Source organism: Pezoporus wallicus, unplaced genomic scaffold (genome assembly GCF_028554395.1).
Source record: "Pezoporus wallicus isolate ANWC-B61680 ecotype Strahan unplaced genomic scaffold, APGP_CSIRO_Pwel_v1 contig_161, whole genome shotgun sequence".
NCBI classification, from domain to species: domain Eukaryota; kingdom Metazoa; phylum Chordata; class Aves; order Psittaciformes; family Psittacidae; genus Pezoporus; species Pezoporus wallicus.
Window position 1 is genome coordinate 3168192 of NW_026642654.1, and position 26445 is coordinate 3194636.

The 26445-nt window shown below is 36.8% G+C and overlaps 1 protein-coding gene across 4 annotated transcripts in view; it reads left to right on the forward strand.

Annotated features, from left to right (window-relative positions):
- NBAS (NBAS subunit of NRZ tethering complex) overlaps positions 1–26445 on the forward strand; it is a 182562-nt gene that overhangs the window by 120345 nt on the left and 35772 nt on the right. For all 4 annotated transcript variants that reach the window (XM_057431920.1, XM_057431922.1, XM_057431921.1 and 1 more), the window contains 4 exons: positions 5769–5987; positions 6237–6439; positions 15267–15356; positions 18081–18276. In XM_057431920.1, the coding sequence (XP_057287903.1) occupies positions 5769–5987; positions 6237–6439; positions 15267–15356; positions 18081–18276 (708 nt within the window). The remainder of the gene's footprint in view (positions 1–5768; positions 5988–6236; positions 6440–15266; positions 15357–18080; positions 18277–26445) is intronic.

Here is a 26445-nt window from a genome sequence, read left to right on the forward strand (position 1 = left end):
TTCTTAATTATAGTAATGATCATACCAGCTTTTTTGTCTTGATGATTTCACATTCATTCCCCTTTGTGTGTGAAGTATTTTAGGTAATTTGGGGATTTTTTTTTTATTCTTTTGTTGCCAGCGTTCTGTTTATTGTGCTAGATAGTTGGTAATGTCTTCAAACAACCATCTGTTTCAAAGCTCATAGGTCATTGCCCTGATGATTGTTGATTAGCAGTACTCTGGAAAAAAGGGTCCAACACGGCAAAGGCAAAAAACAAAACCACAACTGAAAACAATTACTCTAATTGCTGTGTTTTCATTGTTGAACACACATTACAAATAGAGATGGGCATAATATGTTGATTAGGAAGAAAATACTATAGCTTCAGATGGCTAAAGTAGAATAAAAAGCGGCAATATCACCTGTTATGTCTTCTATACAGAAAAAGAAGGTGAAATTTCCCTCACATGGGCTCTTTCTTGCAGCTTTCCATGTTCATTCAGACTATGGCTGATGACGTTTTTTGTTTACTGTTCCATCCTTTATAGTTTCTTTTCCAACTTCTGATACAAAGGGAGAACTTTGCTTGCAACTTCGTATTTTTAAATCAGAGTTTAGCTCTTAATTTCTCTGAGTCACTAATGCTTTTTGACTCTTTTCTTCTTACTTAAGCAGGAATGCAGTGTCCAGATTTTGACCACACACCAAATGAGTGTAGAATGAGACCTATTACAACTGGATATTAACCTGCACCATTTTCTCTTTCAATTTTAATTTTTTTTTTTTAAAGAACTGTGTAAAAAACTCAGTTAAAAAAAAAAAAAAACAAAACAAAAAACCATACCAACCAAAAAACAAAAAAACCTCAAAGTGAGAATCAGTATCTTGTCTGGCTGACTGACTTTGTAATGCTGTATGAAATGCTGAGGAAAGCGGCAAGGCATGACGTTGCCTGAAGATGTACAAGGAATATGTTAATAGTATTCTTGCATAGCATGACTGCATTCAGATATTACCTTCCAAATTACTTAGCTTCTTTTATCACATTTTATCACTGTTCTCCAGTTCAGTTGGTTTGTCTTGTCTGACTTTGTTTGCTTCCTAGGTATTGACAGTACTTCTTTTTCTAAAATCAGTACGTTTTCAGGTACTTTCTTGTGGTGTGCCATTAATAGTTATTTTAATGAAATCTGCTTCAAGACTGCATAATAGGAAACTTCATAAGTAATGTCTTTTCTTTAACTGATTCCTTACATGTATTAGAACTTTACCCTAATCTCCAGATGAACTGTGCTGGATCTGGCAGGGATGGAATTAACTTTCTACATGGCAGCTTCTGTCCGGCTGTACTTTGGATTTGTGACTAAACCAGTGTTGATAACACTCTAGTGCTTTACCTGTTGCTGAGCACTGCTTTCACAGTGTCAGGGCTTTCTCTTTTTTCTCAACACCCCAGCCTTGAGAAGGCTGCAGGTAGGCAAAAACTGGGGAGGGGCCACAGCCAGGATAGCTGAACTGGCTGTCCAAAGGTGCCTTCTATGGCGTATAATGTCATGCTCAGCAGTAACAAATGGGGTTGGAGGGTGTGTTCCAAGGTTGCTTGGAGATTGTCTGGGCATTGGTCTGCTTGTGGGAGGTGGCGTATGCATCACATAGTTTTGGTTTGTTATTTTTTTCCCCTTCATGTATTAAACTGTCTTTATCTTGATCCACAAGTTTTCTTGCTTTTGCCTTTCTTTTTCCTCTCCCCCTGTAGGAATTGGGAATCAGCTTTTGTTATTCCATAACTGTTTAACGCTCTTCTGAATTAATTAATTGAATATGCTTTCCATTCTAGTGTATCTGATTGGCTTGGGCTACATGACATTTGATTGGTGGAAAATATAAAGCTGGATTTAGTGGCAGAGATGGGAACTGAATGAAACTGTTCTGTCTGAACATCAGGAAACATTTTTTGTTATGAGGGTGGCTGATCACTGGCCCAGGTTATGCAGAGTTGTTGTGCTGTCTCCCACGTTGGAGATACTCAAAAGCTACCTGGACATGGTCCTAGGCAACTTGCTCTAGATGGCCCTATTTGAGCAGGGGCTTTGGACCAAATGCCTTCCAGATGTCCCTTCCAACCTCAACCATTCTGTCCTTTAGCATTGCTGGCATTCCAGGTTCCTGTGGCAATAAAAGGAATATTTCCATAGTAAAAGGAACTATTTCCATTATCTCATATTTGAATGTACTGGGAATAAGAGTGTCAGGGTCAACATCGTCATGTGAAAGTGAATATTACTTGTACAGTACTTCATGATGAATACTTACGTATTTGCAAGGAAGTGGGTGTTTGAGATGAATTTTTACCCTGAGGAGTGAAATCTGTTGGGCTGAAATAGTATGTGATGTTCCTTGATTTGAAAATGAAAGAAAGCATTATTTTTTTTAAGATTTTTCGTAGCATGTTATAGCCTATAGAATAAAAGAAAAAAAGCTTTTAAAAATAAAACTTTAGTTCACACACAAAGGATGAACCATTCCCTAAGCTACTTATGTTTTTTTTTATTTTATTTTTACTATTTTATCATGGGTTATGATACCAAATCTCATTACTGAAGCTGACTAGAAGTATGGAGGGCAGTCATTCATGTTTTGGAATAAAATAACTAGAGAAGTGATATATCAGTAGTGCTTCATTTTGTCACTATGAGGATATGAATTTATAATTAAAATAGTCTTGGGAAGAACCTGTATTCTTTTCTTTTTAACGCTTTATTCTGTATGTGTTTATGGCATCATGACTTCTAAACCGGCAGTGTGTTCTCATGGTTCTCTATGATACAACAGTTAGATGGAATACTTAAATTGTTTGCCTTTTGCATCTCTCTTAATTGCATTTTGAACATTAGGTAGTACAGTAGAAGGGGGGGAAATGAAATATGTAGCTGTTTCATCTTTTATCATGTTTACAAAATGGATATGTAAATCCGTCGTCATTAAATTTTAATGCGATGTGAAGAGTATTGCCTTTTCCTTGCTTATAGTATATCCTGATATTGAGACCTTGTTTAAAGTAACAAAATCATATTTAATTACTTTTGGTGGCAATAGAACTGAGTTGCATTTGAAACTGAATAGCAAAATATCCTTTGTATTTATCCTATTAATACTGACAAGTTTGCTTAGTTCTTACAATAATGTCCACCCATTTTGCTTTTATCGTTAAAAATCTAGCAGACTATTACTGTGGTTTGCATCAACAGCATGAAAAACGAGGGGCAAACCTTACATCTTTGTGATTTTTTAGGGATACTTTTTTTCTATTTGTTTTCTATTTCTTGTGTTTATGCCTTCTGATTAAAATTGTATGTCTTTGTCCAGTATTCCAGTAACTAAGATACCTGATATTAAAAGTGCCTAATGCAGTGGGTTTAGGCAAGGGAGGCCCCTACCTATTAGAAAGTATATTGCAAGTATCCTTAAAACGGTTTATAACTGAGGTTATAAACTAAAAAATCATACATGATTTTTTTAAATTGTATTTCAGACTTTCTTTTGGACTTCCAGGTGAAACTGTCTTTCTTGACTTTAGGGGAGTTTGCTGTTATACTCTCTATATAAAGAGTATTTCCATCTCTATCCTTTTCCAACACAGTCTTGGTTTCTGGAAGCTTGTGAGGCTCCATTCTGAAGTCTTAAATTCCATTCTAATGCACTGGAATAGAATGGCCCTTTCAAGCTAGATGGAGAGGTAGGAGAAAACTTAATTCAGTGTATATGAATCAATTTAAAAATTCCAACTCTATGACAAGTATAGAGGTAAGAAAAACAGACAAACCAGCAGCCAAACAAAACAAGGCAAAAAAACCTACTAAAAAACAAACCAACCAAAAAACAAACAACCAACACCCAACACCCCCCCCCCCCAAAAAAAAAAAACAGGACTTTCCATCCCCATGGCTTGACTTCGCGAACGAAGATTTGCGAAGGGCTTTACCCACGCTTACTGCAAGCACGCTGATGTCTAAAAAGGCCAATATGAGATAGGCAAATCCAGCTGCAAAAAGCACAGCGAAAGGTCTCCTTGGATGGTATAAGCTGGGTGCGATTCTTTCTACGTTGTCTTTTCTCCTCGAGACTAGTTCTGTGTGAGTTCTCGAAGGAGTCAACAGCATTATGTATGGTGTGTCTCCAAGTCTCCCAATTGGACGCCAAGGTGGACCACTGGTGGTAGTCAATATGGCCAAGGCTAAGGTATTGTTTCAGGGAGTCCTTATATCTCTTCTTTGGGGCGCTTCTCTTGCGGCAACCGGTGGCAAGTTCACTGTAAAATATGATCTTAGGGAGGCGATGATCCTTCACCCTAGAGAGGTGCCCTGCCCAGCGCAGCTGCAATTTCAGCAGTATGGCCTCAATACTGGTGATCCCTGCCTGTTCGAGGACAGTAACATTTGACACATAGTCAGTCCAGTGGATGTTTAGAATTGTACGGAGGCAACGCTGATGAAAGCGTTCGAGGAGTCGCAGGTGATGACGGTAGATAACCCATGATTCAGACCCATATAAAAGAGTAGACAGTACAATGGCTCTATAGACACTAATCTTTGTACTTTTCTTCAGGTGTTTATTGCACCAGATTCTTCTATGGAGTTTTCCGAAGGCTCTATATGCCTTTGCTATTCTGTTGTCTGTCTCTTTGTCGATCGTGGCATCTGAGGAAATAATGCTTCCCAGATAGCTGAACTGCTTAACTGACTTAAGCTCTGACTCGCCAGTGGTAATGTGGGGATGATGATAATCTTCTTGTGGTGCAGGTTGGTAGAGAACTACTGTCTTCTTCAAGCTGACTTCCAGCCCAAAAAGCTCAGCTGCCTACACAGAGCAAGATGTTAAAATGCTGCAGAGCTGCTTCTGTGTGGGCAACAAGGGCGGCATCATCAGCAAAAAGCAGTTCATGGACAAGATGATTTTGGGTCTTGGTGTGGGCCTTCAGTCACCTTAGATTGAATAGGCTCCCATCAGTATGATATCGAATATAAATGCCGTTTTGTTCGTCGAGGTCTACCATAGCGCTTTGGAGCATCATGCTGAAGAAGATTGTGAATAAAGTTGGTGCAGGAACACAACCTTGTTTCACACTGTTGGTTATTGGGAAGGGCTCATAGCGTGCATCGCCATATCTGACTTGGCCTTGCTGATCCTTATGTAACGGAATAATCATTTTGATAAGAGGGTGTCCGTGAAAGAGTTTTCTGTTTAAAGGCTAGATACGCCTACTTATACAGGTCTTTCAAAGTAGTAACTGTAATCACTGTGTTGTATAACTTGTGCTTTAAATAGGTTGATTTAAAAGTTGTAGACCTCCTGTTGTTACTTGCTTATGGTGTTAGAGATATATTTTAAAAGGTGTTTAAACCTCATAAAACTAACCTTAAATTAATTTCAGCATTTGGGATTCTCAGTTAATCCAGTAAAGTGATCCCCTGACACCTCTCAATTCAGAATTAAAAATGATTATAGGATGCTAGTCTACAAAAGAATAAATATTAGTAGGAAAAATAATTTTCATATGGTTTAAGATGAGCCAGATTCAACATCAATCAAAGGAAAGACAACAGAAGAAAGTAATGGAATACTAATAATTTTTAAATAAATGACAAATAAAGTTGTTTCTCATAAAATACTTCATTTAATTTTATGCTGTGCTGTAGAATAGTGGAACAACCTGACCTCCAGGCACTGCTGTAATGCAGATGATACTGTACAGTTGAATGATTAAATATCACATAATCTTTTTCAGCTGCCAGTTGAAGCCAGGATAGAAGTGACTAAGAAGGCTATTAAGATAGTCATCCATCTTTCTGAGAAATCAAGAAAAAAAACTTTGGAGAATGATATGGAAGATGCTGAAAATCCATCCGTTGCCTATGGAGAAGCTCTGAATCACTTGCAGCAATCTCTTGCTCATCTGGAAACACTCACTCATAGTTTTATCACTTATTTGAAAAACAGCAAACAGGTAATGGTTACAGATCAAGTGTTTGTTTTGAGTGTTACCATAACTAGCAGTGATGGACATCAGTCTTCTGTCCTATTTTATTGAAGGTTTGTACCTTTGTTTTTGTTGACCTGTTTTTTATAAATTCACATCCATCAATATTTTCTTTTTCATAGTATGTGTTAGACCTTGATAGAAAGACTATGAATGATTAACAGTCCTGTAAATAAAGGGCACACTGATTCATATTCAAAAATTGTCTGTTCACAGGATACACTACAGAAGTATGGCTATTTATATGATTTGTCCAGGTCAGAGAAAGAAAAAATCCATGACCAAGCAGTTGCTATGTGTATAGATGGTCAACCCCTGGACATGATACAACAGTTGTTACAAGTGGCTGTTGGAGATACAGGTCTTTCTCTCAAAGATATCGTCCAATGTGCTATTAAAAAGATTGTATGTATATTAAGGTAAGTACACTGCCACAATGCATGCCAAAAATCTTTCTTCTGGGGTGGTGGGTTTGAGTGGTTGGGTTTGTTTTTTTGTTTGTTTTATTCTCACGCTAAGTACTTATTTTCTTTGAATGTCTGGATTTTTCAGAAAATGGGGCAGCAACAGGACATGAGTTCTTAGATGTTATGCTCCTTTTTACCTATAATTTCAATACTCAGCACAGTTATAATTTATTTACTCAGTTTGGGAAGCCCAGGCAATGTGAACAAGGCAAGCCACAGAACTCATTCTGTTTATTGGAGGGTGCTTTTTGTTTAAAAGCATTGGCTTTACAGAATTGTTCTGTATGTGTGCATTTGTGAATTTTTGGCAAATCTACAACTGCACATAATTCCTTCCTCTCGAACAGAATCAAAAGGTGTGTTTGTTGTAAGTACCCCGATGTGGGTATTTGGGCAATAGAGGCCTACAGTGGCTGTTGCCACAACAGGTTGTGCTATAGGAAGATGTACAATTTTCTTCTTTGGAATAACTTGCTGGGGTGCTCCTGGGAGGTTTTGGGGGTTTATTTGTTTGTTTTTATTTGAAACATTTTGAAAAATGTGTTCACCTGTCAGTAAACCATAGCCTATGTGTTTTTCTCACTGTTCTAATAAAGAATGCATCTTAGAGTTTTTGATCTTCTTCCATTTCCATTTGTGTCATGCCCTACCCTACCTGCACATTAAAGAGCAAGTGAGTGCCTTATGCTTCCAACAGCACTTAAGAGTAACAATGATAGCCTAAAACCCCCCTGACCTCCTAACCTATTGGAGAGAAACAGGTTTCTAATCTGAGGAAGCTGATTATTTGTGAGTGTTGTCATTGTTACTGTTTGTTGCTTATTAGTGTCATCTTACATGAGCAGTCCACACACTTTACCACACTGTCTCCATCTTTGTCTAGGATTCACAGCCCTGAACCTTAGCAAAATGTCTTTTCCCTGGCATGATACAAACCAAATAGCCAAACCCGTTTACGCAGCCCCAGCAAACTGAGTCATCTCTTACTTTAAAATATGGAAAAAAAAGGCTAGGAAAAAAGGAAATGCAGAATCACTAGCTTCCACACAATTTATACTTATGCATCCCTGAATAATTCTGTTGAGATCTAAGCAAGACCTGGATGATACAAATGAACATGAAGTACAGTTGTGGCTGACCAGCTTAATCGTCTTAAGAGTGAGTTTAAAGTTAGCACAAACTTCAAGATTATGATCTTTTAGTTGACTATATTCTTTATAGTCTTCCAAATTGCAGTTTAACACTTGTGAGAAACACTGAGACTACTGTATTCGTGGTGCATTTCTTCAGTACAAATCATGTCTTTGGAAAAGGAAGAGAGCAGATGTTCCTACATTGAAGTCCTGCCTCCTTGATTAGCTGCAGCCTCTGTACATCAGGCTTTATAGTCCAGAAGGGACATGGCTTTTCTCCACAAACCTGAGGCTGAAACTGGTTTAGCTTATCTGGCACTTGGGAGAATGTAATCATCTCTGGGAATATAAAACTGTTGAAAAATACCTGCTTATGGACGTATTTGCATACATGGTGAGGACACAGGTGAGGGAAAGCTCAGCACATTATGAAAAGCCTTTCAGTGAAATAAAGTGCTTCTCCTTGATTTTGTTTCATGCTCCGTTCTGGCTCAGCTTGCCATTCGTAACATCCTCTGTTAACATTTGGCAAGAGATTTGGCTGTTTTCATAGCTGCGGTGATTATAAAATTCCTTTGGCATATAATGTGAGATATCAGCATGTCCGTTAAGGTTCAGCCTTTATCCTGACACATCAAAATCAAGATACTTATTCAGATGGTGGAATAATAAGGGGATGTGGTTTGGGGACTCAAATGGCAATGCATGAGACAAGTATATGCTGAAAATTATTTGTTAGGGTTGAATGAGTCTGTGAAGGTGCTGTTGTCCTATAACAAGGTTTAGGATACGTGGAAGCCTATGAATTTTTGTAGCCAAATAAGAGCAACCTGTCCTCTTTCCTACCAAGGAATTAGCAGTGCTCTGATCTCTGCCTTAGTGTGATAGAATCTGTGTGTCTGTCTTGATATTCTGTGTCAGAACAACTTAACTGGGAGCTAAGATGTGAAATTCTTAAGATAGAAAGCAGAAAATGAAGTACTGGGATTTTGCATCTACATCCCTGTCAGTATTTGTGTTCCCAGGATGCAGAGAGTCTGAGATTTTGTGTTCTTTTTTCCTTCCATCATTGTCGACAGAATATCAATGATCTCTGAAGAATCCTGTCCTTGATGCTCTTTCTCTCTTTCTCCTTCAGAGCAGTACAGAAATATTTATTTCTGCCTTTTTTTTTTTTTCTGAAATCAGGTGAAATTAATTAATCGGGGACTTTCTCATTTGAGAAGCTCTCTTGATTTAATGTTGGGGAGTGCTACCTGTTGCCTCTTGCAAGCTGGGTCTTTGATGTACTGAATATTTCAAATGAAATACCACAGTATCTGTGGTATACCCCCCCCTTCCTTTTCTTGGGGGGTAGGGCAAGATAATTTTACACCATCCATGATAAGTGAACAAATGCTTCTCATTTTACTATTGTCGTGGTTTAAGCCCAGCCAAGAACCCAGAAACCACTCAGCCATTTGCTCACTCCCTCCCCCTTCCTCCCCCGCTCCCAGAGGGATGGGGAGGAGAATCAAAAGAAAATTACTCCCATGGGTTGAGATGAAACAGTCCAGTAACTAAGGTGTAACACAAATCACTACTGCTACCACCAATAATAATAATGATAAGGGAAATAACAAGGGAAGAGAATACAACCGCTCACCACCTGCCGACCGATACCCAGCCCAACCCGAGCAGTGATCTAGCCCTTCCCAGTAACTGCCCCCAGTTTATACACTGAGTATGACGTGCTGTGGTATGGAATACCTCTTTGGCTAGTTTGGGTCAGGTGTCCTGTCGCTGCTTCCCTCCCGGCTTCCCCTCCTCCCTGGTAGAGCATGAGACTCAGAAAGTCCTTGGTCAGAGTAAACATTACTGAGCAGCAGCTAAAACCACTGCTGTTATCAGTGCTGTTCCCAGGCTGAAAGTGAAAAACGCAACACTGCACCAGCTACTAAGGAGAAAAAATGACTGCTACTGCTGAACCCAGGACAACTATTCATTAAAAAACTCTCTCCTGAAGTATTTCTGTTTCAAAGATACATGCAACAAATACCAGAGAGTATTACATTGTTAGATGGCTGCAGACACTGTTTGCCACTTCTAAGGCCAGTTTATATGGATAAAACTTTGAGAATTTACCTTGTTACTCTGCATGCAGAAAAATTAGGTGGGCAGGATAATCTGAATGCACATACCAGAAACAGAGAAACAGGTCTAGCTTGGAAAATAATCTATGGCTCTACTTTTTCTTCAGCATGTATGTATTTTTACAGCAGTTTGAAGTGCCACAGATGAAAAGGTAGCAGCCTGTCAAAGTACCTGCAGTCCTCTTTGGCAGAAAATTGAATCCTCCTGTTACTCAGTTTAAGAGTGTTCATAGCAGCCTCAGCGATGGTAGAGCTTTTGCACAGCAACATAAGTAATACCATCTTTCTTACCTGGGTTTGTCCATTTGATGAAGAATGACTTGCTTTTAAATAATCACTGTCCTGCTGTTTCTGACTGGAATGTAGCAGTGTGATGCATCTTGATATAAAACTCACAAAGGCCACTTATTTCAGCTATAATGAGTCTCATGTACATGTAGAGTATGAGGAACCTATCAAAATTCTTTCTACTCTGCTGCTTACCAGCATTTTTCTGTGGACTGAATTTCTTGTTCCTTATATCCATTGCAAAGCTGGAATGTCTGCGAGTTCTGGGGCAGACACCAGGACCACTAACTCCTAGGCAGCACTTTCCAGTAAAGAAGGAAATACCTGTCCCTCAGGTAGAGAAAACTGTGGCAAAGATGGGAGAATTACATGGGTGCTTCAGATGAACTCATTTGGTGTGTGATGTGACCTAATGTGATCAGTACAAATTAGTTTTTTCCCTTTTTTGTGTGTGTGGTTTTGCTTTATTCCTTTGTCCTGTCCTGTCCCATCCTCTCCCCCCCCGGAGTAAAGGGAAGATCATACCATATAATTAATGATAAATGAGCAGATAATGACTTATGTGAAGTTTGTCTACTACAACGATAAAGAACATGAAGCGAAAATCTAGCATAAAATAAAATAGAAAATACTTGAAATAATATCCTTCTTATTATGAAATTCAGTAAGAATATTACAGAGTAGCATCACTCCAGATATAGGGAGCAATTAAAAGAAGGGCTGTTGCTTGACCTATCTTAAGGCTGCTGCTATTAATGTTGTCACTATGAATAGAATTGGATGCATCTCTATCCTATGCCCAGCTGCTAGCTTGAAAGCTAGACCATAGAAATTAAACAGAAATTAGAACATATTAACCACGTTTTGTGTAATATTTCGTGTTTCAGGGTTAATGCAATTAAAGAAGTAGTCTTGCCTGTGTATATGGAATGACAAACTACTATTCAATAAATGCAACATTTCAAGGAACAATTCTTCAGGTTAATTTACTGGAGCTTTGTTATGTTACATAGTGTGGTTATTTTATGCAATTGATTTGAAAGATACCATGTTGGAAAACCCCTTCATTGACAATTAACCTTCAGAGTAGCAGTTGTAAGACTGTAACGCTGAACTTAGATTTTCTGTATGATGACAAGGAATATAATTAAGGTATTCTAATGATAAGTGAAACAGGCCTGTATGGATATGAAAGTTTATTATAGTGTTAGTGACTTGCCTGAAAGTTAGGCATCAATCCACCACTTCTGTGCTTGAAAACTGCGCCCTTTTTCAGGTTTATAACTACATGCCCCCCTTCAAACACAGTAAAGTATGCTTTGTTATTAATATATTTATTGACTATTTAATATATTTATTTAATTTAATATATTTATTGACTATTGAAGAATATATTTATTGAAGAATATATTTATTGACCATTGAAGACCTTTTAGAAAGTATTGCCTTTATGAAAGTTTAAGGAAATTACTTTTTGGTTTCATTTTTCAACACTGTACAATACCACAAGCTTGAAATCTCCAGCACCTTCTCAGAAATGGACTTCTTGTTAAATGCAGGATGCAGTTATTGTCTAATATTAGGTACCTGTACTGTGATTTCAAGAACAATATTGTCCAGTTAACTCCTTTTATTTCCTTTGACTCTCTAGTTCTGGCATGCAAAATTCGAAGTAGAAGCTTTTGCATTGGTATATATAAAATCTCTCCAACAGAGTATACCTACATACTTTATAAGACATGTATAATATCCAGATCATACTTTGTATTATATGTATTATTTGCTTGTTTTTCTATGGAAACAGCTGTTATTTAAAGAAATCTGTTTCCTCTTCAGTAGACATCATGAACTTCTGGAAAAAACAAACAAACAAAACACCAAAACAAAACAAAGCACAGAAAACCAAACCAAAGCAAAAAAGATGCTGGTAATGATGGCGGTTTGATTAGGCTTATATAAGTTTCAGTTTAATCCTTTATCTAAGATCACTTGTGATATAGTGGACATTTTCCATAATCCATGACTGTAGACATTTTTATGGTTAGTCAGGGAAGACAGTTTGTCTATTGAAGACATTATAATCTCTTCATTTGCAGCTCCGGAATTCCATATCTTAGGTGTCCAGATGGATGTAGCATGTCATGAAATTTTGGAAGCATTTACCAGTCAGTGAGCAGAAAAGGTTTGGTTAAGTTTTGAGTTCTTTTGTAATGGCCAGATGACCACTGCTTTGTGAAGAAGGTAAAACGAGCTTTGTTAGATTGCGTAGCTTGCTTAAAAGAGAAAAAAAAATAAAAACTACCAAAACCCAGAATTTTAGGTTTTTTTACTCTCTGATCTCACTTGAGCAGAGGTCGTACAGAGTAATTTTGTAACTTGGATATCATAGTTAAATGGTATTTCTGATGGAAATGATTGTTTGGCATTATGACTTCTTCTCCAGCTTTGAATGCTCACACCAACAATATATTACTTTATTATTTTGCCGATACATAGAGGAAATGCAAATGGAAATAGGAAAATAAGCCTGGAAAAGTAAGGTGATACTGGGTATTTTCAGTGAACACTGTAATTAGATTAAAAGGTGAAGTTAATTTGTTCATCTTTCAAAGATTCTTTGTATTTTACTGTGTTTGAGGAATTTGATTAAATATGCATCATTTTTTTTTGAAGCTGAACTGAAATCAAAATAAGCCTTTATCAGTATAATTACACCAGGCTCATACCTAAGAGTTTTGAGGTGAACACTGAATCCTGTTATGCTGTTGAAAACATGCATAAAATAGCATATAATCTGTGTGGGAGACTAATCCTTCATTAATTATGTTTGTTTCTTTAGTAGCTGCTTATTTTTAATCATTAATTATTAAGAAAAGAACAAGGCAACAGTCTATGGAAACTTGACACAATTACTTGTCTCATGAACTGCAATCTCGTTTGTTTCTCTGTTAGGTAGCAAAGGCAATAATATTTAGCTTAAAAACCCGCTAGCTTTCAATCTTTCTAGATTAAAAAAAAAATACTTTCTTATTCTAGATAACTGTAACTTACTGCTTAGATTCACTTTTTTTTTTTTCCCTCCTCCTTTTCTCCTGTTTACAAGAATAGTACCTGTCTATGTATAATGACAAATTTGAAGCTTTCTGTAAACGTTCATACATCTATTTTACCTGAGAACTGGCTTCAGAGGTGTATTGTCTGAAACGGTGGTTTCCTGTTTTCAGAAATGACCATTAATTTTGTGTTGGTTTTAAAGCTAGTATTGTTCACAGAAGTGCTGGTCACCTATTAAGTTAAAACTAAAGTAGAAATTTCTGAGTGAAGATATTAAAGGTTATAAAAATTCAGCTCTCTGTGCCATACAGCATAATCATTCTAGGCAATATATTTATCTTATGGAAGTAATAAATGAGAAAATTATGAATGCTCTCATAACTCTTGACATAAAAAAGTAGAATATTGCAGTTATTTTTGCACATTACTATCAGCTATATAGTGTATTTTGGCTTTTGACAGAATAGTCAAGGTAGTCTGGAGATGTCTTTATTCTTCTTAAAAGATCATATAGGAAGAGGCTGACATTTTTAGTAGCATAGGAGCTTTGATATGCTGATGAACTGTAGAGAAAATACACTTCATCTCTGGGGTTTTGAGTCATCTTTAGTATGCTAACTTTGGAGCTACTTGCTTTTCTTTCTCTTTAATGCAGCATTGACAAACTAGGCAAAACTGTTGTTTTTCCAGCTCATCCAGGCATCACTGACACTGCAGTGGTTTCCATGCAGAGATAAGCACCAGCCACATCTTAGGTTTGTTTTGCTGAAAGTGTTAGCAGAAAATGTCAGTTTCATTGCATTATAAATGAAGCTTCTTTTCCTACTGGGGTGATTTTTATTTTATTTTATTTTTAATATTTACTACCTTTTGACTTGCAGAACTCTATTGAAACTGGAACACCAGATAGGCAGCACGATTCACATTTTTCTGTTCCTACGCATGCATAGTGGATGCTGCTTCATGGGTGGCTTGACCCTCCCCTTTCCCACATGCTGTTCCTGACCACATATTCCATACTTTTTGCAGCCCAAAAAGCCAACCATATCCTGGGCTGCATCAAAAGGAGCGTGACCAGCAGGTTGAAGGAGGTGATCCTGCCCTTCTACTCTGCTCTCGGGAGACCTCACTTGGAGTATTGTGTGCAGTTCTGGTGTCCTCAACATAAAAAGGACATGGAACTGTTGGAACAAGCCCAGAGAAGGGCCACGAGGATGATCAGGGGACTGGAGCACCTCCCGTATGGAGATAGGCTGAGACAGTTGGGGCTGTTCAGCCTGGCTGTGTGGAGACCTCATAGCAGCCTTCCAGTATCTGAAGGGGGCCTATAGGGATGCTGGGGAGGGACTCTTCATTAGGAACTGTAGTGACATGACAAGGGGTAATGGGTTCAAACTTAAACAAGGGAAGTTTAGATTGGATATAAGGAAGATACTCTTTCCTGTGAGGGTGGTGAGGCACTGGAATGGGTTGCCCAGGGAGGTTGTGAATGCTCCATCCCTGGCTATGTTCAAGACCAGGTTAGACAGAGCCTTGGGTGCTATGATTTATTGTGAGGTGTCCCTGCCCATGGTGGGGGGGTTGGCACTAGATGATCTTAAGGTCCTTTCCAACCCTAACTTTTCTATGATTCTTTGATTCTACTTCTTAATTTTACTGGTTCTGATAATCATGAACCTGGTTGATCCAATGGAAAGTGAAGCCAGGTGTCCAGGGAGAAATCTGCTGAATCAGCAGAGAGGATTCTCTTGACTCAGTTTACAGTTCAAGTTGGTTTAAGCCAGTAGTGGTACTGCAAAGCAGTATTTGAAAAGATGACATTTATGTGTAAATTTTAATCTGTTTAGTCAATACCGATGAGATCCTTAAAGTAATGAGATTACGTGTTCATATTCTGCTGATCTGAGAAGAGCTAAATGTTAACTATTCTTTTTCTTTCAGATTTCACTTAAGTATTTTGGTATTTCTCTTTCCTTGTTTCTCCTTACATTCCTTTTACCTAAAAAATAAAGGTACTAGTTAAGCAGGAAAAGTAGCAACTTGCTAGAATTGTTGAACAGTTCATGTAAATCGTAGAATTGTTGAACAGTTCATGTAAATCCTAGAGGTGGATAGAATTGGATACAACATCAAGGACAATTTTAATGGTAGTATTATGTCTTTGCTTAACAGCGGAAATGGTGGCTCATCCACACCACTGAAAGATCCACTTGGGATCCTAGAAGGCATCGTCTCTGCAGTGCATGCAAGTGTTGAGAAAGGGTAAGAGCTTCCCTTATAGATTTTTTGATTATGACTTTCAAAGATACTTTTCATGAAAACATTGAAGGTATGATACTGAATAGGGATGATTTTTCTTCATGGGTATGTATAAGGGGTTTGCGTTTAATTTTGTAAGACTTTATTCTGGAACAGTCTACCATTTATCAGGTTCAAAACCTGAGCCCTGACAGAAGCCTTTACTTGATCATTTGGAAGAAAGCAAGTCACTGAAGCTAAAATTTAGGTAATTATGTGTTATGGTGGTTGGAGAAAATGTTTTTTATGCTGTGACTGCTTAGCTTGTATATCTACCAGGAGTATTTCACTGCTTTTGTTTCGGTTTAGTAGATAAGTAACAAATAATAATGACTCACTTTTAGATAATTTAGATATCTAAATTTGTTAATGTTTGCAGGATATAATGAAGAAACAGTTTCACAAGTGCTGTACGGTGATGCTTCACTACATTTTTTTTTGTTGTGTTTTGGGGATGTCCTTATTTCAGGTCACATAATGAAATGTGGTGTATGGAGACATACAGAATGTTCTGTATGTCTCACTGACTGTCGTGGTTTAAACCCAGTCAGGTAATTCGTTCGCTCACTTCCCCCTCTTTCTTGCCCTCCCCCTATTCCCGGAGGGACAGAGAGGAGAATCGAAAAGAATGCAACTCCCACGGGTTGAGATAAGAACAGTTTAGTAACTAAGGTATAACACAAATCACTACTGCTACCACCAATGATAATAATGATAAAGGAAATAACAAGGGAAGAGAATACAACACCTCAGCACCAGCCGACCGATAACTTGCCCCCCTCAGCCCGACCAAGCCCCGACCGATACCTCCTCCAACCCTGCCATCTCCCAGCCCTTCCGGCTAACTCCCAGTTACCTCCTGGGCATGACGTGCTGTGGTATGGAATAGCTCTTTGGTCAGTTTGGGTCAGGTGTCCTGTCTCTGCTTCCTCCTGGCCTCCCCTCCTCCCTGGCAGAGCATGAGGCTCACAAAGTCCTTGGCCAAACCAAAACATCCTTGTTATCAGCTCTGTTCCCAAGCTGAAAGTCAAAACACTGCACTGCACCAGCTACCAAGAAGGGGAAAAATGACTGCTACTGCTGAACCCAGGACACTGACATTTTTGGAATTTCTGGTAAAGAGAAGGATTGAAAAAAATTACCAAAAAACAAAACCCAGTTTTATTTCTAGACATACAGACTAACTCATGTATGAGAAAAAAAGCTCACGCCCTCTGGTAGCCACACAAAAACAATCATGCTATTGTTTGGAGGTTTCTCCACTGACACTAAATTAGATAAATATTGGATACTGAACTAGACTGAATTGATGTCAAAATCAACTGTAAATTTCATTTGCAGTGTTGTAAGGTAGAATGCGAGAATTGGTACTATGTTATTCTGAGATATACTTTCTGGAGTCTTTTATTTGCATACTTTAATATTTAACTGCTCAAACAATAAGCTGGAGTGAAAGACATGGTGATTAGAAGAGATTGTTTACATTCATTTAAATACTTGTTCTTATATATCACCTTAAACCTCAGCTATTCAATTTACAAAATATAAATCTTTTCCCTCAGGAAAACATATGTAAACATCAAGAGTGAGCTCTAAAAATCTCTTGAAGTATTCCAGCAGATCCTCTTAATTCCCAAACTTTTAATTTACAGTTGGAATGCCACCTGTTCAGCAGAAGCATGACTAATTTAGTTGAAGTTCTGAGCTAACAGTGTCATTCAGACAATATAAAGTCTAAGTAAAATTGAAATCCTTGTAATATGAAAACCTATGCTGTCAATGTTTATTACTTCAGAGCTGCAAGACAGGTTAAATTGGTGTTTTCTGTCTGATATTACTTTCTCATCTGTCTTGTTAAGACAAATAAGGGAACATTAGTTACAAATTATGCTCCACCTGGAACCACTTTCATGATTTTTTTTCCCCAGAGGAAAAAAAAAAGCTTTAGTTTTAAAATACTACTGAAATGTAGCAGGATAGCATTTACTAATTTGTTACGTGCTAGTTTACAGCCTCTTAGGGACATAGTCTATTATCTTAACTGCTAGCTGGTTGATGATTTCATGGTAATTTGTGCACTTTAAATGCTTTCACAGAATGTATTCAATATAATACACTATTTGAACCAAATATTTTAATTAAGAATTTTTCTAATTAGCCAAATCGGAAAAATCCACTAATTTGTGTATGTGGAGTGTAAAGAAGGAACTTGCAAGGAAAGAAAGAGAATATAGGACGTAATATATAATGAATAAACATCAGATACAAAAATGTCATACTTAAAATGCAAGCATTCAGGATGGTTTTCCATAAAGTCAGATGGCATGGAAGTACAGGCACCAGTGAGGACCAGACACCATGATAATAAGGCTTGGATTTTCAGGTGCTGAAATCCATCACTATTGTCATAAAATTGGCAAACAGGGTAGTATGTGGGAGAATATAACTGTATAGATAGATTTCTATGTTATTACATGGTTATTTGGTGTTCAAAACTTGCACTACTTAGCTTTAGGCATGCGATTTATGGGGCTAATTTCTTTGCAGTCTCACAGAGGTGAGTTCTTCCACTTCCAGTGTTACATATTTGTTGTGTATTGAATGTACTTGTTAACAGCTTTGAAAATACATGTAGGATTTTCATCAGGATTACCAAAGACTGTTGAACACTGTATTGTTTAATTACAGGGAGAAAATAGTTTCTTCAGATGACCTTCTGGATTGGTTGAGACCTTTCTGTGGTGATGACTCTTTAGCAGTGAAGCCTCGCATCAGAGTATTGCAAATTCTGGAGCAAGCCTTCCATCTCAGTGATGAGGATAGCAAGCTACTTGTGTACTTCAGGACACAAGCTGTTCTTAGAGCTTGCTGGCCTGAAGAAAAGGTATTAATGTTGATTGCTGTAAATTATAGTATAAGACTGGTTTTATACAAGGATTATAAGATGAAATGCTGGTTTACCAGGACATGGTTGTGATGCGTGCTGTTGGTAGGGGGACTAATTCTACCTTTCTTTTGAATCAGGTTTCTAATACATTATGATTCTTTGTAAAACAAAGCTGTGTAAAGTTAATGGATTCCTCGGCTTTTGTTTGGGATCAAGAGTACATAATACCAAACTCGATTAAACACTAATGATTTTCTACCATGTCAAGCATTGACTTTGAGGTGCTTGTATATTTTTTCTTTTCTGACCTTTTTTTCCTGTCAATTTTAACTTCCCTCTGTATCTTCTATTTGGTGTGATATTATAGTCAGAATGAGAATTACTGGTCATTGTCTCTTTTTTTTCTTTTTTTTTTTTTCCTCTGGGATCTTAAAGTGTTATTCCATGAATGTGTAGTAGGAATATTAAGGACATTCTCACATGGGAAGACTTAATAGATAGAGAGGGCTTTCAGTCATAGTCTGCTGTGGTCTCCTAAGAGGCAGCATCTAACAACTGAAAGATGGTAATTGCTTAAAACCAGTTCATATATTTAACTGCCCAAGTAATAGTTTTAAGTCTTTCTCAGTGTATAAGTCCAGAAAAAAATAAGATAAAATCATTGATGGAAGAAGTTACATTTAGGTATTTATTTGTTTCCAACTAAAAGAGACAGAGTTCTTCTGATTTTCAAGATGAAAACACATTAACTTTCCTTCTGAATTAAAGGGTAACAAAGTGCCTAACTTTCATTTTTTTAAAGTATATGTAGAAGTTGATCTAAGACTAATAAGGATCATCTAGTGAATATTCTCAGGAGTGAAAATGCTTGCGTTTGTCAAGTAGAGTATTAAAAATCCCATATATACAAAAAGGTTCTTGGTTATTCGTTAATATTTTAACTGCTTTATTTCACAAGTTATTTTGGTGAAGTGGTTAATATATATTGTAATACATAATAATACATATTTTTAGAGGTTCTACGTTTTTATCTACAATGTAAATATACTAAAGTCTTAAAAGGAAGAAGTAGTCATGTCTTTGAAGCTTGTGTGCTGTTCTGAAATAATGAATATCACTTGCTGCAGGTAGAATTATTCAGGAGCAGAGTTACTTTTTATCCATTTTCTAAATGTCTTTCCTCACCTTATGGAACTGAAATTGAAGATTTCTAATAGTTCCTCAAAAAAACTATGCATAAAAACACATTCATATAAAACAAAAGCGATATATCAGTTCTGAGTCACTGTGCTAGGATCATCCAAGGGAATAATCCTAATAATATCTTAAAAGTAACAGAAAATGCTTATCTCTTGCTTTCTTTAGAAATTACTTTTTCTCTTGCATTCACAGTAATACATGCTCTTAACTCCTCAGATGCACTTCAGGCATCCCTCTGTGATTGGATTCTTCAGTTCAATCCTTTGTCAATATTTGTGTTGCCTGTGACCTGTTTTCCAATCTAAAAGCAGTTCAAGTCTAAAAGATTCAACTGGAGTATGTTTTAAGAAAAAAGTTACAGGTAGTAATAGTTTTCACCCATGTCTGTAGAAGACAGAACCTGTATTTGTCAGAAATCTTGTGGGACTCATTACACTTGCTTGAGAAATATATGAGATCTGATTACTTTTGATTTTTTCTCATAATGTGGTAAGTCAAAATGTATATAACTTTACAACATGAAACACACCCATTTGCTTTGCCTCGTGATATTTGAAAAATTGAGTGCATTGCATATGCTGCTAGCTTGTGTGGCTCACTGCCCAGCAGGACCCCCAGGGCCCTCTCACAAAGCTGTTCCACAGCCTATCCCTCCCCACTTCTTCTGTCCTGGATGCAGTGTGGCCGTTAAACTTTGTTTGATTCTTGTTGGCCCCTTCTTCCAGCCTGTTTAGGTCTGTCCATGTAATCAGTTAATAATTTCCGTTCCCTGAAGTAGTAGATTTTTAGAATACTCCTAATTTCAGCCAGGGAAATATACCTGTTTTTTTTTTTGAGGGAAGAATGTCTTCAATCCCTAGGTAAAAAAAAAAAAATAATTCCCCTGGCGGCCATCCATTTGCTCCTAACACAGACTGGCTGATCACCTAAGCGCTCTACTCTTTTGCTGTGAGTAAGCAAGTAGTGCATGAAGCCATGTAGTAAAAAGCTTAACTCCTGTGCTAGAAAAATTCAAACATTTCAGAGCTAATTGTATAAAAATGTGTATACAATACTGTAATATAAAAAGTCTCTGAAAATGGTGTTTATTATTTAGCTAAGTTCAGAGATTGTTTTTTTGCTTTGCAATAGTGAAGGCTGTGCTTATATCTACATGTATGAAAATCATTGGGGTTTCACCAAAATTGCTGCTTCAGAGTGCTAAAAATTGCTGCTAAAAGTCCTTCTGGAGCATATTTTAACATTATACTAATTTTCATGTCAGTTCAAGCTAATGTGATAGATGAGAACCTATTGTTTTCATTGAATATTTTGTGCTAGTGATTGTGCATTGAATATTTTTTGCTGTGATTTAGACAGGAGAATCATATTGGTTTGTCTGTAAGGTACCAGGCATTGGAATTCAGAGTTTTTCACAAATGTCCAAAAAACAAATGAGTGATCCACTGCTATTAGACTATATTTTGCTTATTTTTTCCTCTTCTAGTCAGCTGATGTCAAATGCTAGTCTACAAGTTGATACTAGAAAGTGAGCAATGATTTTATTTGATATTTAAGTTTGCATATTTTGTGCATTCATAAACAGGGGAAATAGCATAATAAAATAGCACAATGAAAACTTTGTATGTTTCACAATCCTTCATGGTACAAGAACACTGCAGTATTCAGTAGTTCCATGACTGCTGAAAAGTAGAGAGCGAGCTTTGGGCAAACCGTTCACTAAGTGTGTTTCTTGTGCAAGTTAATGTCTCAGATGCAAAGGCCTTCAAAAGCAGCCTTGTTTTACAGAAGGGGATGTTGAAACACAATTGAAAAGTTTGATCAGATTGCTGGGTAGTCCTGGGTGAAGCGGGGTCAAAAAGTAGACATTTCAAACATGTGCTCAGACTACTATGTTGAGTCTGTAGGTATCAATTTATATAGCATCACTACACCATTATTAATTTGGTCATCTTTTCTCATCAAGCAAAGTAGTAAATTAAAAAAAAACTTTTTTTTTTTTTTAAGAAGGGGGATGTGTGGATTGAAGTTAATTTTAGATTGTAGAAGAATGTGTTTAAAGGTTGTTCGTTTGGATCTTTTTTTAAATGAACTTTAAATTGCAAATATTTAAAAAAAAATTATTCATTCTCTTACTTCCAGATTGGTTCATCCTTACCTGCTTGACATTTTTTACATGATTTAAGGGGATCCTTCTGTTCCTTTACCATTGCTTGGTACAGAAAGGGGCAGCAGACACCATAAAGGATGAGTGTGGACTCCTATTGAGTAAAGATGACTGTAATGATATTGTAGTGTTCAATTACCAGAAAATGTGTGAAAGACCCCCTCAGTATGTCTGCTGATCCTCTTAGCCAGACTTTGCATATATCAAGGAGAGACTTAATATTTAATTATGCTCTAGGTGCTATAAGTAGTGGTCCTACAAATCAGGGTACTGCTGGGAAACAGGCCAGCTCTTACAAAATTAAAAATGTACTTTATGGAAGCAGCTACCTATCAAACAGTCAGAAACCCAGCAATTTCCAGTTCTCTAATGATTAGTTAACAAAATTAAAAATTCAGGAGTCTTAATCTTTCAAAGGCTTGAGAGTCTTTAATTCACATTTCAGTAGCATCCCACACTACTGGAGGGAGAAAGCATGCGTTGTTTTAATCCCCTTGATGAATTTTATCTGAGCTTTTTCAGGTTCTGTAATTTTCTAGTTAACTGGTGCATGAAAAATAGGGGTCAAGGTACTGACTTCTTTTTATATACATACATACATATATATATATATATATATATAAAAAATGTTGGGAGGAGGTAGAAGAGCATGGGTTTAGAATGTGTATATCAGATTTTAACCTTATCCATCCAAGATGGGCAATCCATTTTTTTCATATAAAAATACAGAATGTAGTGACTCAGAGCACTAACATATGTAAGGTGTCAACTAACAGGTTATGTGTGTATACACAAGTCTTCCAGTTCGGTGACCAAGGCATAAATTACAGTAATAAGAGTTAGAAGAGTTAGGGGGTTGCCTCAGGAAATTATAATGGCACTAACAAAGCTTCTGTAGGTAAACCAAGGGTTAGTTTAAGATAAGAAGTTAATATCTGTGAAGATTCTGTGAGACACACCTTGTCTGAAAAGGATTGTTTAATTATTATGCAAATGTAAAATGTAGTTACTGTTTGCATGCTGCTTAAATGCAAATAGCTTTGTCATTTAGAGAAGGTAATCTCATTTAGCTTTTCATCTCATACTTTTACGTTATTTTTTTTCATGATGTTGGGGTTTACAGTGCTGCTGAGAGCTGAGCATTTTTGAAAATCATAAGGAATACTTAATGCAAATTTGAGATCATAACTTTAGGCACCTTTCTTATCTGTTTTGTTTTGTGGTGTTTTTTTTTCCTAATTTTAGCTTTGAAAAATTGCAAGATTAATTTGTGTTGTGTAGGTACCCCATGCATTCGTCCTTCCTTCATATAGGCTGTTTATGTAAGCTGTATGCAAGTTTTATGTGTCTCAACAACCTTAATAATGTCTATATTGACACTGTGGTTATCTGAGAACTTGAGTATAACACTCAAGCCTCCATTGCTCTTTTGTTCCTCTTTCCCCCCTATATGAAAAATATGTTTATGTTTACATGAAGCTTCTTCATATGACTTCATTAAGAAAGGTCTCAGTGGGAGTAAGTCAATGTCCACTGATTTTCAGCATTTTCCTGTTGCCTCTACTTGTGTCAGAAAGATTTAAACACAAGGATTTGGAAAGCACAGTGAGAGTTAAGAATTCCCAAATCATTTTCTAAAGTAATTTATCAGGTAACAATGACTTTGCTTTTGGCTTCATCTGGCAAAATACAAGTGAAGGAGCTGTTATCTGTTTAATCCTCAGCCACCTTTTATTTGTGAAAAATGTTGAATTAGAAGAAAGATTTATGGCCCTATCAACTTTAAGTAAATTTGTTATGGTGATGTTTGTAATTCTGATAGCATTGTTTCTCTACTGGTATTGCATAAAAAGTAAGCTTAAGAAATTTAATTTAAAATTTAATTAATATTTTAAAACGCTAATTTCCGTTCCTTGAAGATGCAATTTATCCTTATGAGAACATGTGAAACGTATTTTTTCTGGGAACATAAAATTGTAGCGTGTGTGATTAATTAACTGCTTTAAGATGCAAATGAAATATTTTCCATTAACTACACAAGTAAAACGGATAAGACAAAGTAGAGAGAAAAGCAGTACAGCTTGAGTGTACATGATGGTATTGAAGGCAAGGCCAGAGTACTGCAGTATTCTGTGGCTAGCAGCAGTTGCTTCAGAGGAAGATAAGAGTGCTCTGGAGTGGATTCATGGGGGACAATTCACTTTGTTATAATAGATCTTTTGTAATGAAGTTGTAAGTGGAGAATGGTTTAATCGTTGCATATTCTGCTTTTATCTCATTTTCAGAAAAATTAAGAGCTCAGTAGTGATGTATTTCGTGTTCTGTTATTATGTTGCAAAGAAATTGGTGGATGAACTGTAATTCTTGGGTGTCTCTTGCTAGTTTCTCGGCATTGGTACACCATACAGCATTGAGTGCAAAACATGCTGAAACTTTGTAGGATTTAAAAAAAAAAAAAAAATTTTTACCTCTTTATGTGACTTGGTATATATTGTTCTATGTGTTATAGGATAGTAAAATCCAGAAAATCAAAAGTCCCTGCTCTGTTTTAATGTACTTCATCACTTGTTTCCTTATTCTGCTGTTTACTCAGTCTAAGTAAATAATTAAATCATGTTACTAAACCCACAGTGTTTTCTCTCTCTGCAACTATCCTTCCTTCTATCTCAGAGCCCACTGTGTTACGCAGCATACCTCCTGAAAAGGAGATTGTTGGAGATGTGAGTGTGATTTCCCTGTGGAAAAATGGAATGTTTATGCATCCCAACACCTTAACTGCTCTGTTGATTTCAGCTGTACATTCAGAGGTCTCTGAATTTCATTCAGTGAGGCTCATATTCCTGTTTTGATGCTGCTAATTTAGCATATTTTAAAATCTTTTGGTTTTACCATTTGCTGTCATATGGTCATTTACATACCATAGATTTTTTTGTTCCAGCTTATTTGCGTGCAGTGTTCTGTTAAATGCTTCCAGTCCTCCAAAAACATAATTTAATTCATATAAGGAAAGAAGCAGTCATGAAATCATAAAAATTCTACTTTTTTACATTTACTACTTGACCATAAACTCGGGGGTTGGTTGGTTTGTTTGTAGGTTTTGTTCCTGTTAGCAGATCAGGTTCTTCAGTGGTTTTATCAGGAATGTTGTCAAAAGCCTTATGAAAATATAATAAATTGTAAAACTGTTTTTCTTTAGGCATTATTTAGTTAATAGCTTTAATGAGTATTTTATATTAATAGCTTATGTTCTGTTGATGCCATGCCTGTTTCAAAGTTTTGTCTTATTTCATCAACTGTCTTGCTAGCTGACACTTTGTTTACAGGTCTGTAAACTCTTATCATCTGAGGAGCACTTCTCTGGTATTCCTAAAATAGTAGTAATTTCTGGTAGTTCATGTTGATCGAGTGGTGGCTTTCATTTTTTGTTGGGTTTTGAGGGTTTTTTTGGGTTTCTTTTTTGTTTTGGTTTATTTTTTCCCCACATTGTGGCTATTATTACATAGGGAGTCAGCTGTGATGACTGTGACTGCTAGGACTGTGACTTTTGCTACATAAAATCAAAAAGAAAACCACCAGTTACAGTGCTTCCATAATGCTATTTGGTATGACAGTTGCACCATGCTGACTGCTGCCTTCTGATAGTTTTTATGGCTACAACCGTGCTACTCATTTATTTCAGTTTTTATGGCTTAAATAATTTTGTGATATCCATCCATTTGGTACTTTAAGTGCTCCTGGTCTAGGATCTTTTAGTTTGTCAGTTTAGTCTATCTCCAGGATGACATTTTGGAAAGATTAATTTTTACAGGCTTTAATTTACATGTGCCGCAGAATATATGGACCCAGTCAGAGATCAATATGATCAGACAAAAGCTGTTTATTGCAAAGCCTTAACTCCTTATATACTATTTCTTACATGCAGTTACAGTGATTTGGCATATTATGATTGGATACGTGTCTTGAAGACCCTTAGTGACTAACATATAATTGGCTAAGCACAGGTGTGAGAACTTGACCTCGAAAGCTTGCCAACAGTCCACAGTTCTCTTAACTCAGTGAATTCCAGCTGCTTCTTATCTTGCTTGCTTAAGCTTCCTTGGGCCTCTCATGGCCTTGCTGTATCTTTCAGGATTATTCAGAGTTCATGTACCAATTATCCGTTCTCCCATGAGAATACTGCCTCCACATACTTGAAAGCAGCTTTTAAAATCATTTTCCCTCTGTTAGCAAGAATAGCAGACTTTGGTTATTAAGACAGCAGTTATACATTTAGGTGAATACTGGGAGCTTGCACATGCTTGATATTGGTGATGATCAGAAAAGCTAAATTGAAGAGCCGCTTGCATAAGGTGTTGAGGGAAATGGCTGATGCTAATTTAACAGCTTAAAGCTAAAAGTAGTACTGAAAGATTAAAATCTTGTAATTTCTAGGTTGCAACTTCCAACACTTGTCTATTCTAAATGTAGAGTATATTATACATAGACTATGAAATATGAAACAGTGATTAGTAGCTGGCGCATACAAGTAAAATGACTTACATGTTTTTAAGTCCCTCAGGTTGCACAGATCATTGTTTTAGCCATTATTTATAAAGATAGAAATTTTTACTTATTAACTGACACCTAGTCAATATAGATTTTAAATTACATGTATGTTAAGCCTGTCTCTTTCAGTTCTAGCTAAGTAGATATATAAACCTTTCAGATGCATACTTTTTCTTGATTTTCCCTAATGTCTCTATCAATATCTAGTACCTCTAGTTCAGAGGTTTTCTCTGTGCTGAAATGTGTTTGCAGAT